The 14,372-nt window shown below is 57.8% G+C and overlaps 3 protein-coding genes across 3 annotated transcripts; all 3 read right to left on the reverse strand.

Annotated features, from left to right (window-relative positions):
• Positions 1-1,274: 1,274 nt before the first annotated feature.
• On the reverse strand, positions 1,275-3,664 carry BJ171DRAFT_149804 (uncharacterized protein). Its single transcript, XM_053105772.1, has 5 exons — positions 2,710-3,664; positions 2,571-2,597; positions 2,337-2,429; positions 1,819-1,959; positions 1,275-1,681 (listed from the first exon to the last, which is right to left on the reverse strand). The coding sequence occupies exons 1-5, from the start codon at positions 3,523-3,525 to the stop codon at positions 1,382-1,384; spliced, it is 1,377 nt and encodes a 458-aa protein (XP_052965397.1). The 5' UTR covers positions 3,526-3,664; the 3' UTR covers positions 1,275-1,381.
• A 5,784-nt stretch (positions 3,665-9,448) lies between these two features.
• On the reverse strand, positions 9,449-10,187 carry BJ171DRAFT_510353 (uncharacterized protein). The gene is made up of 3 exons (XM_053111483.1): positions 10,050-10,187; positions 9,975-9,978; positions 9,449-9,939 (listed from the first exon to the last, which is right to left on the reverse strand). Exons 1-3 carry the CDS (start codon positions 10,154-10,156, stop codon positions 9,595-9,597), a joined length of 456 nt encoding a protein of 151 aa, XP_052965398.1. The 5' UTR covers positions 10,157-10,187; the 3' UTR covers positions 9,449-9,594.
• On the reverse strand, positions 10,129-14,127 carry BJ171DRAFT_149846 (male sterility protein-domain-containing protein). Its single transcript, XM_053105773.1, has 10 exons — positions 13,679-14,127; positions 13,481-13,540; positions 13,200-13,372; positions 13,037-13,049; positions 12,847-12,925; positions 12,629-12,778; positions 12,370-12,546; positions 11,956-12,287; positions 10,491-11,825; positions 10,129-10,242 (listed from the first exon to the last, which is right to left on the reverse strand). The coding sequence occupies exons 1-10, from the start codon at positions 14,053-14,055 to the stop codon at positions 10,227-10,229; spliced, it is 2,712 nt and encodes a 903-aa protein (XP_052965399.1). The 5' UTR covers positions 14,056-14,127; the 3' UTR covers positions 10,129-10,226.
• Between the last annotated feature and the right edge of the window lie 245 nt (positions 14,128-14,372).

Below are 14,372 nucleotides of genomic sequence, written 5' to 3' on the forward strand. Positions count from 1 at the left end.
CGTGCATGCCCCGCACTGCGTCCCAGGGCACAGATGGGGAGGGTGTCAGCACCGCATCATCCAGCAGCCCTGGGTGCACCGGGGCAAGGGTCGACCGCGTCAGGGCGCCGTTCCCAGGCGGTCGGGACTCGGCAGGTATGTGGCGCTGGTGCGCCTGTGCCACTGCGGCTGTGCGTGGTGCAACACATGTGCAACCGCCGCCCGTGCGCAGTGTGGCGCGAGCGTCGCACAGCCTTGTTGCTGGCGCCAATCGCATCTGCGGCATCATGTGGGTTCGACGTGACAGGCCCCCCAAGCCACGCCAGTTTTTCTTTCGTGCGACGCGAAACCCCTATATAGACCGGTCGGGCTCGGGCACTTGCCAGGACATCCCGGCTTGCCTCGATGCTGGCCTATCCATGCCGCTGCGGGTATCCTCTGTTGTTCACCTGCCATTGTCGTTCTCCCGCCTCTCCCATCAGCCACCGACAGGCTTCCCACCAAGTGCGGCCCGTACTCGGCGAGATGCTCTGGCAAGCACGCCCTCCTCCACAAAGCCAGCTGTCTCCAAGCCCCGTCAAGTGCAAGAGAAATCTACCTGGACTCTGCGAGGTTCAACTCCTCGATTGTCTATTTTCCTTCTGTGGAGCCCGCCCCCACACCGCAGGATAGTGACCAAAGGGATGCATCCCTGCCTCTCCTCCTGCCAGGTTTGCTCTCCGCTGTCTGTGCACGATGGTCGGCTGCTTGGTGATGTTGCTGTTTGGAACAGCAGGGGACGCGAAGCGGGTATTGCAAGGATGGGATGTGGTAACGTTCTATTACATTACAGGTGGTTTGCGCTTATAGATGCTACACATGGACAGGTGGTGGCCCTGGGCCCCATAAATATCATCGTTCCCTCGACAGCCCGAACGTACCCTCACATCTCCGCACGGAGAGAAAGAAACCAAAAGAGACTCCAAAAAGAGGAAAGAAAGTCTGGCAAAAGTGGGAAGAAGCAACTGTACAAAAGAAGAGAATCCACGAAACAAATATGCCGGCAGTGCAGCCTCGCAAGAATGTGACGGGAACACCACCAGCACCGAAACAGCGAGTGTACAAGCAGAGCTGCGAGCAAGCAAGGCAAAACTTGATGATGGAGGGGGGGAAGGGATCGGCCCAGAGAAGCAGCAGAAAAACGTGCATGAAAGGTGAGGCAGAAGTGATGATCGAGCGTGGGGAGAGGGGCGGGCGGTGGAAGTTCAAAGCACCGCCATAATTAGTCGGCGACTGTGGCAGGCGTTCCAGACAGGGATTGGAACTATCCTTGGGGCGGCTACAGTCGATTGGTCTGCTGGACCGGTTACGCCGGACACTGCTTTTTGGCTTCTTTCCTTTGCTCTCGCTGTGGCTTTGCTTGTCACCGCTCCAGGACGGCTTTCATCTTCTGCAGCAGCAGTATCTCCTTCTTGCAGACGTTTGGGCTCGAGGTCTGCCGACCGCGCGAGCGCTTCTGGCCAGTCTCGGCGCCGTCGTCTTCTTCGTCGACACTGCTGGCATCGTCGAGATCCTTGAACACGGCGCGGGCCGCCTTGGCTGTCCGTCGCTTTTTGGCCTTGGGAGCGCCGCAGTCGGCATCGCGCTCGCAGTCAAACTGGCAGTTGTTCTCGGATTGGCGCTCGATGGCGTTTGCCTCGATGTGCACCTTTTGCTCATGAGCCTGGATGAATGTGCAATCGCGAGCGACGGAAAGACGGACGCACCACGCCGGATTCAAGACACACATCGTTAGAAGCCATTGGGGGCGGCAGCAGCCACAAATCGCCACGAGGAGAGGCCCGTTGCAGACAAACCCACCTTCAGATTGCCCATTTGGCTGAACGACTTGGCACAGCCGCTGAAGCGGCAGGTGTATGGCTTGGCGCCCATGTGCAGCACCTGGTGGGTCTTCATGTTGCCCATCTGGCTAAACGTCTTGCCGCACCCAGGGAAGGAGCACTGATCGGCCCGCACCAACGGCGTATGCGATACAGCACAGCACAGCGCAGCACAAACACGGCAGAGGCCAGACGCAGCGGCAGGGAACGGTGGAGAAGCCCCAACCCAACAGCGATGCAGCGTCGACAGGAGGCCCAAGGGCATGGCGGAAAAGCAGAGATTGGATGAGCCTTCATCACTTCAAGTCCAAGGCGCAGAGGCAGGGTGACGAGAGGCGGAAGACGAGGCCGCAGCGGCCTCGCTTGCTCGCACACTCCTTTCCCGGGCCTCTGGCCATTGACTTTCCGCTCAGCTGATTCAAGCAAAGCATTTCAACCGCCCTGATGCGGCGCACAGGACGGCCATCTGCAGACTCTCCACCGAGGGCAGGGCCTCACCTTGAAAGGCTTCTCGCCCGAGTGAATACGCTCGTGGGTCTTCAGATTACCCAGCTGTGTGAAGGACTTTCCGCAGTCGGGGAACGAGCACAACTGGAGGAAGGAGAGAGGGGACGAGGTCGATTGAGTCTCACATATTGTGGAACCGAGGTGCTCCCAGAGCGAACAGGAAGCAGGGGGAGACCCAATCATGCAGGGCCGAGGATACGCCGACGGAATCATCAGGAGACTTACGTATGGGCGCTCGCCGCTATGCTTGCGCTGTTGTGGAGAGGGAAGAATTGATCAGCAAGGCAGATCGACCATACGAGCCAGATCCGCAGGGCCCTGTGGGCCGCAAACACAGATCACATCGGATCTCAGCGATGCAAACCTTGTGGATCTTGAGGTGGGCGAGCTGGGTGAACTGCTTGTCGCAGCCGGCGACATCGCAGCTGAAAAGCTTGCCCTCGCGGGAGTTGCGGCGCTTGCGGGCATCGGTTGAGTAGGGTGAGGACGACAGAGGAAGATTTGCTGTGGAGAAGAGCGGGAAGCTGGTCGCCATGAGGGCGGGATTCAGGAGAACGGGCGAGCCATTGATCAGGGGAGCCGCCATTTCGACGGCGGGGCCTGCACCAGGGGCAGGGGATCGACGCGGCAAGGCAGCCACGGCGGCTGTTGCAGCCAGCAGCAGCGAGGGATGGGTCAGGGCCGGGAAGGTCAGCGGAACGGCGGACGGGGGCTTTTGGGGCTTGCTGGGATCGGCGGGGGGCTTGGAGAGCGCTGAAGCGGCAGCCAGACGGAGGAAGGCGTCGAATTGGGCCTTGAAGAGGGACTCGACCGAAGCTGCAGGAGCCGAGGCCGGGGCTGCGGGGGGCGAAGGCTGGGGAGAGACGGGAGATGATACTGGCAGCTTGGGCTGCTGGGCCAGCAGCGAAAGGAGCGGGACCGAGAGGGCCGATGCAGTGGGCGACAATGCCAAGGGCGAGGCAGGCGAAGCGACGGCAGTAGTGGGAGGCGACAGAGGCGGTACCAGCGGGAGGAGCATCGAAAGGAGGGGCAAGGTGGTCGAAGGCAGAGCAGGCGGGCAGGAAGAAGGCCGAGCAGGATCCAAGCCAGGCGACGACAACGGAGGCGAAGCCGGAAGCGAGAGAGGCAGCGAGCCAAGTGTGAGGGGAGTCGACGGGGTGGACGGAAGGCCGGAAGACATGGTGGGACTGCGATAAGAACGGGGATTGGTGTTGCTGCGGAATGCAGAGAGAGCAAAAAGCGAAAGCCAAAGCTGAAAGCTGGAAGTGGATGTCCTTGGCCTGAAAGCAGCGAAAGGACGAGAGAGCGATCAGAGGACGCAAGGGAAGGGCAGGGCGAGGCTGGATAAGGATCGGGGCCGATCGGCAGCAGACGAGCGAGCGAGTAAGTGAGAAGGATCGAAGGAGGATCGGAGGAGGATCGAAGATCGAAGGAGGATCGAGGAAAGGCCAAAGTGAGATCAAAGCAAGACCAAAGCAAGACCAAAGGATGGAAGACCCAAGCCAGATGAGAGGAAGAGAATGCACTGAGCCAAGACAGGAGCGATGCGCAAGGTCAGGAGGGCACTTTGAGCGATTTGCAGACTTGGGACTCTGGCCAGCGAATGCCAAAGACGACCGAGTCGGCCACGCAATCCACGGGGGGCGTGTGGCGCGTGGGCAGCGAGAGCGGGCGAGGGCAGCCGAGGGCCGCCGAGAGCGCGGCGAGAGCGCGGCGAGATGTGGCGGGGAGAGCGCCTGCACACACGCACACATGGAATTCCTGCGGCACTGCCTCCACACAGCAGCAACAGCAGCAACAGCATCAACAACAGCAACAGCATCAACAGCCGCTGCGGAGAAACCACGCACGCTGCACGGATGCGCAGTCGATGTGGCTTGTGTCGGTGCGCAGTCTGTCTGGGCTCGACTCATCGTGTGTCACCTGCACCACGCCACCAATCGCCGGCTCGGGTGCTGGGTCATGGCCTTCCGCATTTGGGGCCTCCTTGCCTGCGGCTGCCCAATGGCGCCGGGCCTGCTTGCTGGCGAACTGGACCAATCGACGCGGGGTGTCGGTGGGACCAGCGGCGCATGCATGTGCACACCTGGAGTGGATGGCGTGATCGTGTTCATGAACATGGCGCCTGATCTTGGGATCTGGCATGGCCCAACCGGGGGACCGGCAGGCGGTGCAGCGACTGGCCATGTCCAGCTCACCGGAGCCACCTGAGCAGCCCCTGGAGCATGCCTAACGGCGACTGCTGGGCCTCGGCCCTGGCTGCCCGATGTGCCGCGCGGTCATCAAAATAGATCCTCATTTCCTGCCGGACCTCTGGGGTTTCGAGATAGATTGGCTTGGGAAGGAGCAGAGTCAGTATAGGTCGGGGAGTCACAGTAGAGGCACGACAGAATCCAACTTACGAGGATGATGGCGGGGAAGAGCTTGACGATAATCATGCCGCCCGAAAAAGTTGGTCGCTGATGTTTCCGATCGCCGTGGAGAGCATGTGGAACTTTGAGGTTGTGAATGCCATGACGAAACCATTGTGATGCGGAGCCCACTTCGACCCACTCGGATGGTGTTGACGGAGTGGAAGCCGCAATGAAGCCACTGGAGCTTTGGCGAGATCGAACAAACTCATGACCCCGACGGACCCAGACGATTTCATCGCCGCCCAGATCACGAGACAGAATCGTCGCATCATCAGGCGAAATGGAAACCGAGAGGATATCGTGGGTGTGACCGACCAGGGTTTGCTTCATCCTACCCGTAATGGCGTCCCATATCTTGATGGTCTCATCCCGAGAGGCAGAGGCAATCCATCTGCCTTCCAGTGCAGTGGCGACTGAGAGCACGTCACCGGTGTGTCTTTCGAGTGACTGGGAAGCCTTGCCCGCGGCTATTTCCCACACCTTGATGATCTCGTCCCGGAATCCTGAGACAATCCACCTGCTGTCTGGTGAGATCGACAAGCTGTAAACACTGGCGATCTGTCCCTCGAGAGTGTACTTCAGTTGCCAGGTAGCAACATCCCATATGTTGATACTGCCGTCAGTGCAGCCAGAAGCAATCCACTTGTGATCCGGCGAGGCCACCACCGACCACACAGCGTCTCTGTGGCCCTCGAGGGTATGCCTCGCCTGGCCAGTGGTTGCATCCCACACCTTGGCGGTATGATCACTGGAGCCGGAGACAATCCACTGGCCATCGGGCGAGATTGCCACGGAGTTGACTGTTCCTTTGTGCCCCTCGAGGGTGTGTTGCACTTGACCCGTGGTGGCATCCCAAACCTTGATGGTGCTATCGTGCGAGCCCGAGACGATCCACTCCCCATTGGGTGCTACCGCCACGGAGGACACATTCCATATGTGTCCTTCGAGGGTGTGCTTCAGCTGGCCCGAGGCGGCATCCCACACCTTGATGGTCTTATCGCTGGAAGCAGAGGCAATCCGCTTGCCGTCGGGTGAGATAGCAACGGAGTTCACACTACCTGCGTGTCCTTCAAGGGTGAACTTCAACTGACCCGTGGTGGCATCCCAGACCTTGATAGAATTATCGCGAGAACCAGAGGTGATCCATCGTCCGTCAGGCGATATAGCCACGGACTTGACTGATCCTGTGTGTCCCTCAAGGGTATGCTTCGCTTGGCCCGTAGCGGCATCCCATACCCTTAGAGTTGAGTCGTTTGAGCCAGAGATAATGCACTTGCCATCAAGCGAAGTCGCCACAGAGTTAACTGCGTAGGTGTGTCCAGTGAGTGTCATCACACACGGATCCCAGGTGGGTGCTGGGCCGGCCGTGACCAGGAACGGGATCTTGTCCTCGAGTTGGTCGGCATATGTCTTGTAGATCGCCGTCTCCTTCGGTGTGAATGCATACCCCGAGTTGTACACCTGTGGTGCACTCTTGATGATCGGATCGGCAAACTCGCGGATGAATCGATACGTGTCCTTGACCAGTTCCTTCGTGGTGTCGTCGAAGATGGTGCTGGGTGCCATGTTGGTCACTCCTCGCAGCACAGCCAGTTGCTCAATGATCGGCTCGACCACATGTGTGAGCGACCCACACTCGAGCCAGAAGAGCACATGCGTCTTGACGAACCGAGTGAGCACCGCTGCCACATCGACCATCTCGAGCGACTGCCACACCGGACTCGACTCGGCCACTCCACCCACACACCACACAAAGTGTGTGATCCAGTGGGCGACGCTGTATCGCAGCGACGGTGTGATCTTGGCTGCGACTCTGTCCTCGAGGTCGGCGATATTGTCGTGAAAGTCGTAGATATCGCAGATGTTGATCACTGGCTCGTGCGAGAGGATCACTCCGAGACATCCCTTGGCAAACACCGTGTGGAACGAGTCCGACACATGCCACGGATGGCCAGTCGATGCGTCGCCGAGGAGATAGTCCGCCACCGACTTGTGGTTGAACTTGACCTCGGTGTTGGTGGACTGGCTGTCTCGGGGATCCAGTCCATTGGCACCAGGATCGAGGACCAGACTGAGGCTCTTGAGACACTCGCAAACGACGCCGATCTCGAGTCCAAACACATCGGCGATGATCTGCGGGGTCAGGATCGACTGGGCCGTGGCGATCGCCGACACCACCATGACCAACTCGGCCGGGTGGTTCGACTGCGGGTGGATCTTGGCGAATGTCTTGTGGTACAGCTGACCGACATCGGCGGCGCTGTCGTTGATGTCCTTGATCGTGGCGAGTGTCACCGGGCCGTCCTTGGATGCTGAATCGACGGTGTTGAGGATCAAGTTGATCCACACGAATGTCTTGGACTGGTCCAGCAGGATGGCGACTGCTTCGGTGCGGTCCGAGTCACTGAGAGTGTCATACACTCGCAGTCGGTGGAGGATGAACACCTCGAGGTCACGGATGTTCTCCTCGCTCGAGGGCTCGATCGTCTTGGTCGGGACTCCATCGAATGCTGCCTTGATGTCGTCCTCGGGTCGGGATGTCAGCAGCAGCTTGAGCCACGGACGGGTCTTGTTCAGTTCGACAAACCGCACGGCAAGCAGACTGAGCAACTGGTCGCGTGGAGAGCACTCGTCGAGTGCATCCACCAGGATCATCACCGATCCCTTGGGTCTGTAGTCGCCGATGGCTTCGAGTGGATCGGCAATCACGGCCTTGAACAGTTCGGGGATGCTCATCTTGTCGAGGTCGTCCTTGGTGTGGCCAGCCTCGAGCAACTTGCGGCCGATCGGTGAGTACCACTTGCACAGTCCATATGCGATGGTATTCAGCACCACTCGTGGATCGCTCTTGCGGATGTCGTTGTACTTGAGGAACAGCGCCGACACCAGCTGGTTGGTGGCTGTGAGGATGTTGGCGATCTGGGCGGCAGCAACAGACTTGCCCACTCCAGCAACGGCATTGACCCACAGGACAGTGTCGGCGGTGTCCTGGTTGACCCAGTCGGTGGTCTGGTTGAACAGCCAATGACGGGTACCCTCGACATACAGATCCTCGAGTGCACGTCTGTCCGTAGTGGAGTCGACAGGATCGAGGAGGGATCGCAGGAGCGAGTCTTGTTCTTTGGTGAATTGGATGGGACTATCCTTGTGGTATGTTGCTCCTTGATCTGCAGCAGTCTTGGTCTTGGTGATCAGGTTTCGGATACTGGGGACGAGCCTGGAGCGGACAGGTCAGGTCAGTATGGCCAAGATTCACTTTGGGTACATCAACAGGCTCCGGAATTCGAGCTACGATTCGTGCCACTCTGATCTCTCTGACGAGCCATGCTCACCTCTTGAGGGCCTTGGTATCGGAGGCGTCGAGAGCCTGGAGTTTCATCAGCTCCTGGATTGTCTGTTCGATCGTCATTGGGCGTCCGTCAAACAATGGGCTCTGCCTATGGATTGGGATGTATTTCGGAAAGTCGCTCACAGGCGGAAAATACTTGATCAACGCTTTTCTCCCGTCGCTCGTGGTCACTGACGACCACATGAAGATCGGCTGTACGATGACCGGTTGGCCGGCGATGTCTCCATCCTTGATACGCTTGAGAGCGTGCTGGATCTGAGATGTACACGAGAGAAGGTGAGTTCGTCTTGCGTTTAACCATATCCACGAGCCTTCGGCGACGATTGCTAGATTTACTACCTCGAGTAACTGGTTGTCTGGCTTGTTATGGGCCTCGAGGGTGCGCTTCAAGCCCTCCTCGGAGAGTAGCAACACTATCACACTCGACCGATACAGCCCGTTGATGAAGCCTTTCTCCCAGTCATTGCCGTCACAGAGACAGAGGCTGTCGAGATAGGGATGAATCACCACCTCACTCCGACTGTTGGCTGCCAGAGCGCCATGGAGGGCGGTGGCTTTGTCAGCCTCGCTACTGACTCGATAGCTGGATGGACGGGTCAACATGTCTGGAGTGTGAGTTTGGGGGGGGGGCGGTTTGTGATGACAAGCACGACCGCATCACCGACCTGATGAACACATCGTGGGTCTGAAAGTCCTTCTGACATCGCCATTCTTCATTAGGAGTCGCCGGTGTATACTCTTGAAAATCCAACACCCGGATTGGTGGGGCGATAATCGGTTGGTGGCTTGAAGAGTCCGTTTGCCTGTGCTGCTGATGAGCCTTCCGTATCCGAACCTTGCCCCCCAAATCAAGACCAGCCTCTTGCATGTCTGCTTCCGACAAGCTGAGGATCTAGAGAATATGGATGTGAGCTTGGAGCAGCTACGTCACTGCACTATGGCCAAAGCGGCGACTCACCAGGTCGGCTCGATCAAGGCCGTTTGCAAGGAACTTGTCCTTGTACCTGACCAGGTCTGCCTTCTCGAGGAACTCGTCGAGAGCATCCATATTGGTAATCACAGAAACGCAGCGCGTTGCACGTCGCCGTTTGTCCGTCGGAAGAGATGAACGAATAGGCCGGGAAAGGGTGGTCGGCTGGGTCGTGGATGAGGAGGAAGGCAAGGAAGGCAAGGAAGGCAAGGGGCGTGTCTGTGGTCCCGTCTTGCTGTTGGCTTGGTTTCCTGACTCTGGCTCGATTCGGCGATGGCTCAATCCAGCAAGCCGTGCTGCGCTGCTGTTCTGACCGGGCGCCACAACCAACCAAAGGACTGCCGCTCGCCATCGACAAGGCGATATGTCGTTCACGCTGACAGGAACTATATTGATGCCATTTATACCTTGGAACGTGTCACATGCGTGGAGGTCGCTGATATTGCTGGCTTCGCAAGCAGCAGCACCCAGTGGTAGCGTACACAACAATGGCGACGCCAAGGCACACACGATTTGTCAGTTGCGGCCGGTGCGGGTGAAGATGCTGACTTCGGGATACTCCTCGTCCTTGAGCTCGCTCGACGGGACTTTGGGCTCGTTCAAGAAGTGGACATGGTAGAGATAAATGAGACACTTCTTGGCGAGCGCCGCGGTCGAGGGACAGGGCGTTGGGTAGATCGAGCGGGTGTTGGCGTTGTCGATCTTGATGGACATGTCCATCATCATGTGCATGAGCGGGAACAGGGCGTTCTTTGCAGCAGATGGGTTGGAGGTGAGAAGGAACTTGAACTTTTCACGAGTTTCAAAGAGGACGGGCCAGCCAAAGGAATTGACAATCTCGAATAGCTTGGTCTCAGAGATGACACTGCGGTGAGTGAGTGAGTGAGTGAGTAATCAGTGTCAGGATCCACCATCCACACCACACCACACCACACCACACCATATCACACACCACAACACACACTCCTCACCTATGCTCCGAGTCGCTGATGTGGAACACAAACTTGGATAGGGACTCCTCCGAGCCGGCAATCTCGGCAACCACCTTGGCGACATGGTCGACGGGATCCATGGTCATCGTGACGAGAGTGGCGTGCGAGGGAGCAACACCGAGTTGGATGCATCCCTTGACATATCGCCAGATGTAGTCATCCGTGTTGGACACTGGAGCGATGGAGGGTGTGAAGGTGTCAGTTGGTGTTAGTTGGTGGACGAGTGCCACTTGATAATCGAGACCATCGATTCATGGCCAGTCCATGGGACGATTGAGACATCTCCACCACATCGCATCACATCACACCACACCACACCACACCACACCACACCACACCACACCACACCACACCACACCACACCACACCACACCACACCACACCACACCACACCACACCACACTCAACTCACCTCCGTACTGGCTGTCGCCGGCAATGACGGCCGGGCGAATGATCGTCACCGGCACTCCCCTCGATCGTGCCTTGTTGACCAGCTGCTCAGAGACCCACTTGGTCTGGCCATACCCGCCAGAGATGTTCCAGGCCGAGTAGATCTTCTCCTTGAGTGGTTCGTTGGAACTCTTGGCCATCGGGATTGTGCCGATGGTCGAGATGTAGTGCAGCGGCTTCAGGTGGTGGGTTGTGGCCAGTCTCAGGGCCGTTGCCGTGCTGAGGACATTGGGTCCCCTGAGTCTGTCATAGTCAAATAGCCAGTGGACCTCGGCGCCGTTGTGAACAATCATGTCGGTCTCCTCGCTGATCTCCTTCCATCGCTCGTCCGAGAGTCCCCACTTGTCCTTCGACAGATCGCCGCACAGTCCGATGAATCGGTCGCGCACATCGTACCGCGGATTTTGTCGATTTCGTGATGCCATCACCAGCCTCGTGGAGTTGTAAAAGATCCGAGTGAATGCATACTGCTCGCTATGGGCTCGAACCACACAATAGATCTTGGCCCGAGGGAACTTGTGGGCCAGCTCAAAGACCAGGAAGGCACCGAGGAACCCAGTGGCACCAGTCAGGACGATGCCGCGAGGGTCCTTGGGATAGACAAACGGAGGAAGACCCTCGGCCGTCACACTCGCATCGTCGAGCTTGGCGGCCTCAGCAGCCAGATCAACAGTCGGGGGAATGAGAGGCTTGTCGTCGAGGATGTCGACAACCAACTGGGCGACATCGAGCGGCGTCATTCCGTTCGACAGCAATATCATCGGTGATATCTCGGCATCAAACTCGTCCTTGATGGCGAGGGCCAGACGACCGACACTCAGCGAGTCAAAGCCGACGCCGCCGATGTAGTAGTTGCGGCCGTCGAGGGCGGGGTTGTCGATGATCTGGCTGCCGATCTGAGATATCTTGGCGGCGGTGCGGGATACCGAGGTGCCGACAATCTGAATAGCTGGATATTCAACCGACTTGCCGAACTGATCGACATTCTCGGCGATGCGCCTGAGCTTCTTGAGGTCGCGCTTGCCCGAGTCGTTGAAGGGGAACTCGTCGAGCTCGAAGCAGTTGTGGATCGGGAACTTGGCGACGTTCTTGAGGGCAAACAGCTCTTCCGCCAACTGGAGTACTTCCCCTGGTGTTGCGTTTAAATCCGATCCCTCTCTGGCCACATAGAGCATCACGATCTTCTTCTCGGAGGTCTGGATGAAGGCACAGTCCGAGATGATGCGGGCCAGGTGAACGTTAACCAGCTCCTCGAGGGCGTTGAGGTCGACATAGACGCCGTTGACCTTGATCTTCTGGTCGAATCTGGAGTGATGGTGTGGAGTGAGGGAGTGGATGGCGTGAGTACTCAGGATACGTGAGTTGGATGTGTCCTCAGGATGCGGGATGTGCATTCGCCATCAATGAGAGTTGCAACACCCAGCCATTGACTCACCTTCCAACCACAGTGAACTGGTTCTCGCCAACCATCTCGACCCAGTCCATGGTGCAGACACGGGGCGAGCCATCCTCGAGGAAGCCGAACGAGGCGAGCTTGTCGTTTGGATCGGCGTTGGCAAAGTTGGGGTGGTTCTTGATGGGATGGTCCTTGTCGACGGCAAAGCCAAGCACGCCGCTCTTGGAGACCTTCTGGTCGACAATGTTGCCCTCCTCGTCAAAGAGGAGACAGCACACACCTGGTTTCATGAGTCGATAGACGAGAGTATTGAGAACATTTGGGTCGTCGGCTGGGATTCGGAAGAGCGAGAATGCCCCGAGCAGACCAGCCTGGGGCACAGATATCCGGGTCGCTCAGATTAGCATGACATCTTAGCATCAGACTCGCCGTAACTGCAGCACGGTACAACACCTCGCTGGATCCATAAACAGATTGAATCTCGGCACCGGGAAACAGATGCCTTGCGTTTTGAATCAGACTGGGAGGCACCAGCTCGGTGCCCAGGAGGAGCCTTCGTAGTGTTTCGTACTTGGCATTTGGGTCGCGAGAACGAGCCACTTCAATGGTCATCTTGGCAAACGACGGCGTCTTATAGCACACTGTCACCATTAGTATGTCTGTATAGTGGAATAAAAAAAAAACACCAGCTCATCGCCAGCTCACCACCTACCAAGAACAAGTGAACGAGACCGTCGTTCAGCATACCCAGGATACTCTTAATCTTTTCCACCGCGTTCGGCGTTGGCTCGGGGATCCAGAGCGATCCCTTGAGGCTCAAAGAACTGAGAAACAGGTTCAAGGTGCCGAGAAATGAAGGCGCCTGCGATGCGACTTGTGTTAGCGCACAGAACTGGGCTCGCCGGTAGAATGCAAGGTCTGAGGACAGACCTGGCAAAGGGCGACACTGGTGTAGAGCGTGCCCACGGTGCTTCGGCCGGTGATCGAGCCAAAGTGGGAATATTTGAACCTGTGGCTCCCGTAAAATGAAGCATAACTTGCTGTTGTCAGTGAAGTGATCCCGGTCGATAGCAGCTCCGTGATTTCGATCGATAGTGGCTCGTAATCTCGGGCAACTTACGACTTTGGGACGCCTGTTGGATCAGTCGAGAATCAGCTCACACGCTTCAATATCGATGGCACCACAACTTCCATCAGCTCATCTGTGATATAGTACCATTCATGGCTTATCGCCATCCCGCTCCCTCTTGCAATGTTGATATCCATCGGACCACTACACATACCTGTCGTTCCGGAGGTACATTGGAAGGTCACAAACTCATCGAGAGGCTCGCAGACTTCAAGAGACGGAGGCGGAACGCTTTCAAGCTTGGGGAAGGTGGTAGCATCGATCAGCGTCACACCCTCGGTGCGGCCGGGTTTGGTGTGATGGTGGAGGATGTACTTGATCGCATGTCTGTCGGTTGATGGTGATGTGAGTGTCAGATCGGGATCGAGCATAGCTGGCTCGATTCAAACCTCGGACCAGCCTGCTCATCCTAACGACAACATGGCAGGGACACACCTCTCGCACAGGGCCTTGCGGGCTGCAGGAGGCAGGTTGAGGGCAAGGTTGAGTGTTTTCCTGGATGGTGTTCAAAAGACAGGTGAAACTCGACCCTTGTCATGGCACGGAGCAAGGGTTGAATATGTCCCTTGCTTGATCCGATCTTCATGACCCCATATCACATCACATCACACCGCACCAATAGCGGATACTCACTTGCCCAGCATCCACACAGCGAACGAGTAGATCACCCAGCTGGCTTCGGACTCGCAGAAGGTGCCGATGACGTCGTGGCCGTCGTCGCTCCAGCCAGGGAGAGCCTTGAGAGCCTGGGCGACCGAGTACGCCTGCTTCCACACCTGGAGATAGCTGAGTCGCTCCGAGGCGCCGCTCTCGTAGGTGTTGATCAGGAGGGCATCGGGCTCGTCGCGGGCAGTGTTGATGAGACACTCGACGGGATGGAGCCAAGGGCCAAACGGATCGGGCGGAGGAGGGAACTTTGGCTGTTGGGAGACAGGGGTCTGCGAGGAGACATCTCGGTCGTCGACCGGGTCTGTGAACCCTCCAAAACAACAGGAGATGGCCCTGAGCATGGCTGGGCAGTGGAATGAGAGAGTCAAGGGACTTTTGATGCCAAAGACGTGAAGATGAGGCCAGGGGGGGGGAGCAACGAGGGAGTTGAAAAGGCAGCTGGGTGGGGGCCAACGAGGGGCGGCCGACAGGGGCAGATGATGTGCCTTGACTTGCACGCGGCTTTCTTCTCATTGCGGGCTGGGCCTTGCATGTCTTTCGAGCATCCCATGGGCGCTCGTTCGGGGTCATTCGCCGAAACCAAGCGACATGCACGCAGCCCTCGTGTCTAAGCACGCATCCCATATCCGAGCACGCACTAGCCAGAAAGCACACCGTT

The sequence above is a fragment of the Polychytrium aggregatum genome (assembly GCF_025602895.1).
Source record: "Polychytrium aggregatum strain JEL109 chromosome Unknown BJ171scaffold_25, whole genome shotgun sequence".
Lineage (NCBI taxonomy): Eukaryota > Fungi > Chytridiomycota > Chytridiomycetes > Polychytriales > Polychytrium > Polychytrium aggregatum.

Excerpts from the sequence above, each read along its gene's own strand:
- BJ171DRAFT_149846 (XM_053105773.1), bottom strand. The coding sequence starts at position 14,055 with ATGCTCAGGGCCATCTCCTGTTGTTTTGGAGGGTTCACAGACCCGGTC. Across the intron at positions 12,547-12,628 it reads GTCTCGTTCACTTGTTCTTG|ACGCCGTCGTTTGCCAAGAT; the intron begins GTAGGTGGTGAG and ends GTGTGCTATAAG. Across the intron at positions 11,826-11,955 it reads CAGTTCACTGTGGTTGGAAG|ATTCGACCAGAAGATCAAGG; the intron begins GTGAGTCAATGG and ends CCATCACTCCAG.
- BJ171DRAFT_149804 (XM_053105772.1), bottom strand. The coding sequence starts at position 3,525 with ATGTCTTCCGGCCTTCCGTCCACCCCGTCGACTCCCCTCACACTTGGC. Across the intron at positions 2,430-2,570 it reads ATAGCGGCGAGCGCCCATAC|TTGTGCTCGTTCCCCGACTG; the intron begins GTAAGTCTCCTG and ends TCCTTCCTCCAG. Across the intron at positions 1,682-1,818 it reads GCCAAATGGGCAATCTGAAG|GCTCATGAGCAAAAGGTGCA; the intron begins GTGGGTTTGTCT and ends ACATTCATCCAG.
- BJ171DRAFT_510353 (XM_053111483.1), bottom strand. The coding sequence starts at position 10,156 with ATGACCATGGATCCCGTCGACCATGTCGCCAAGGTGGTTGCCGAGATT.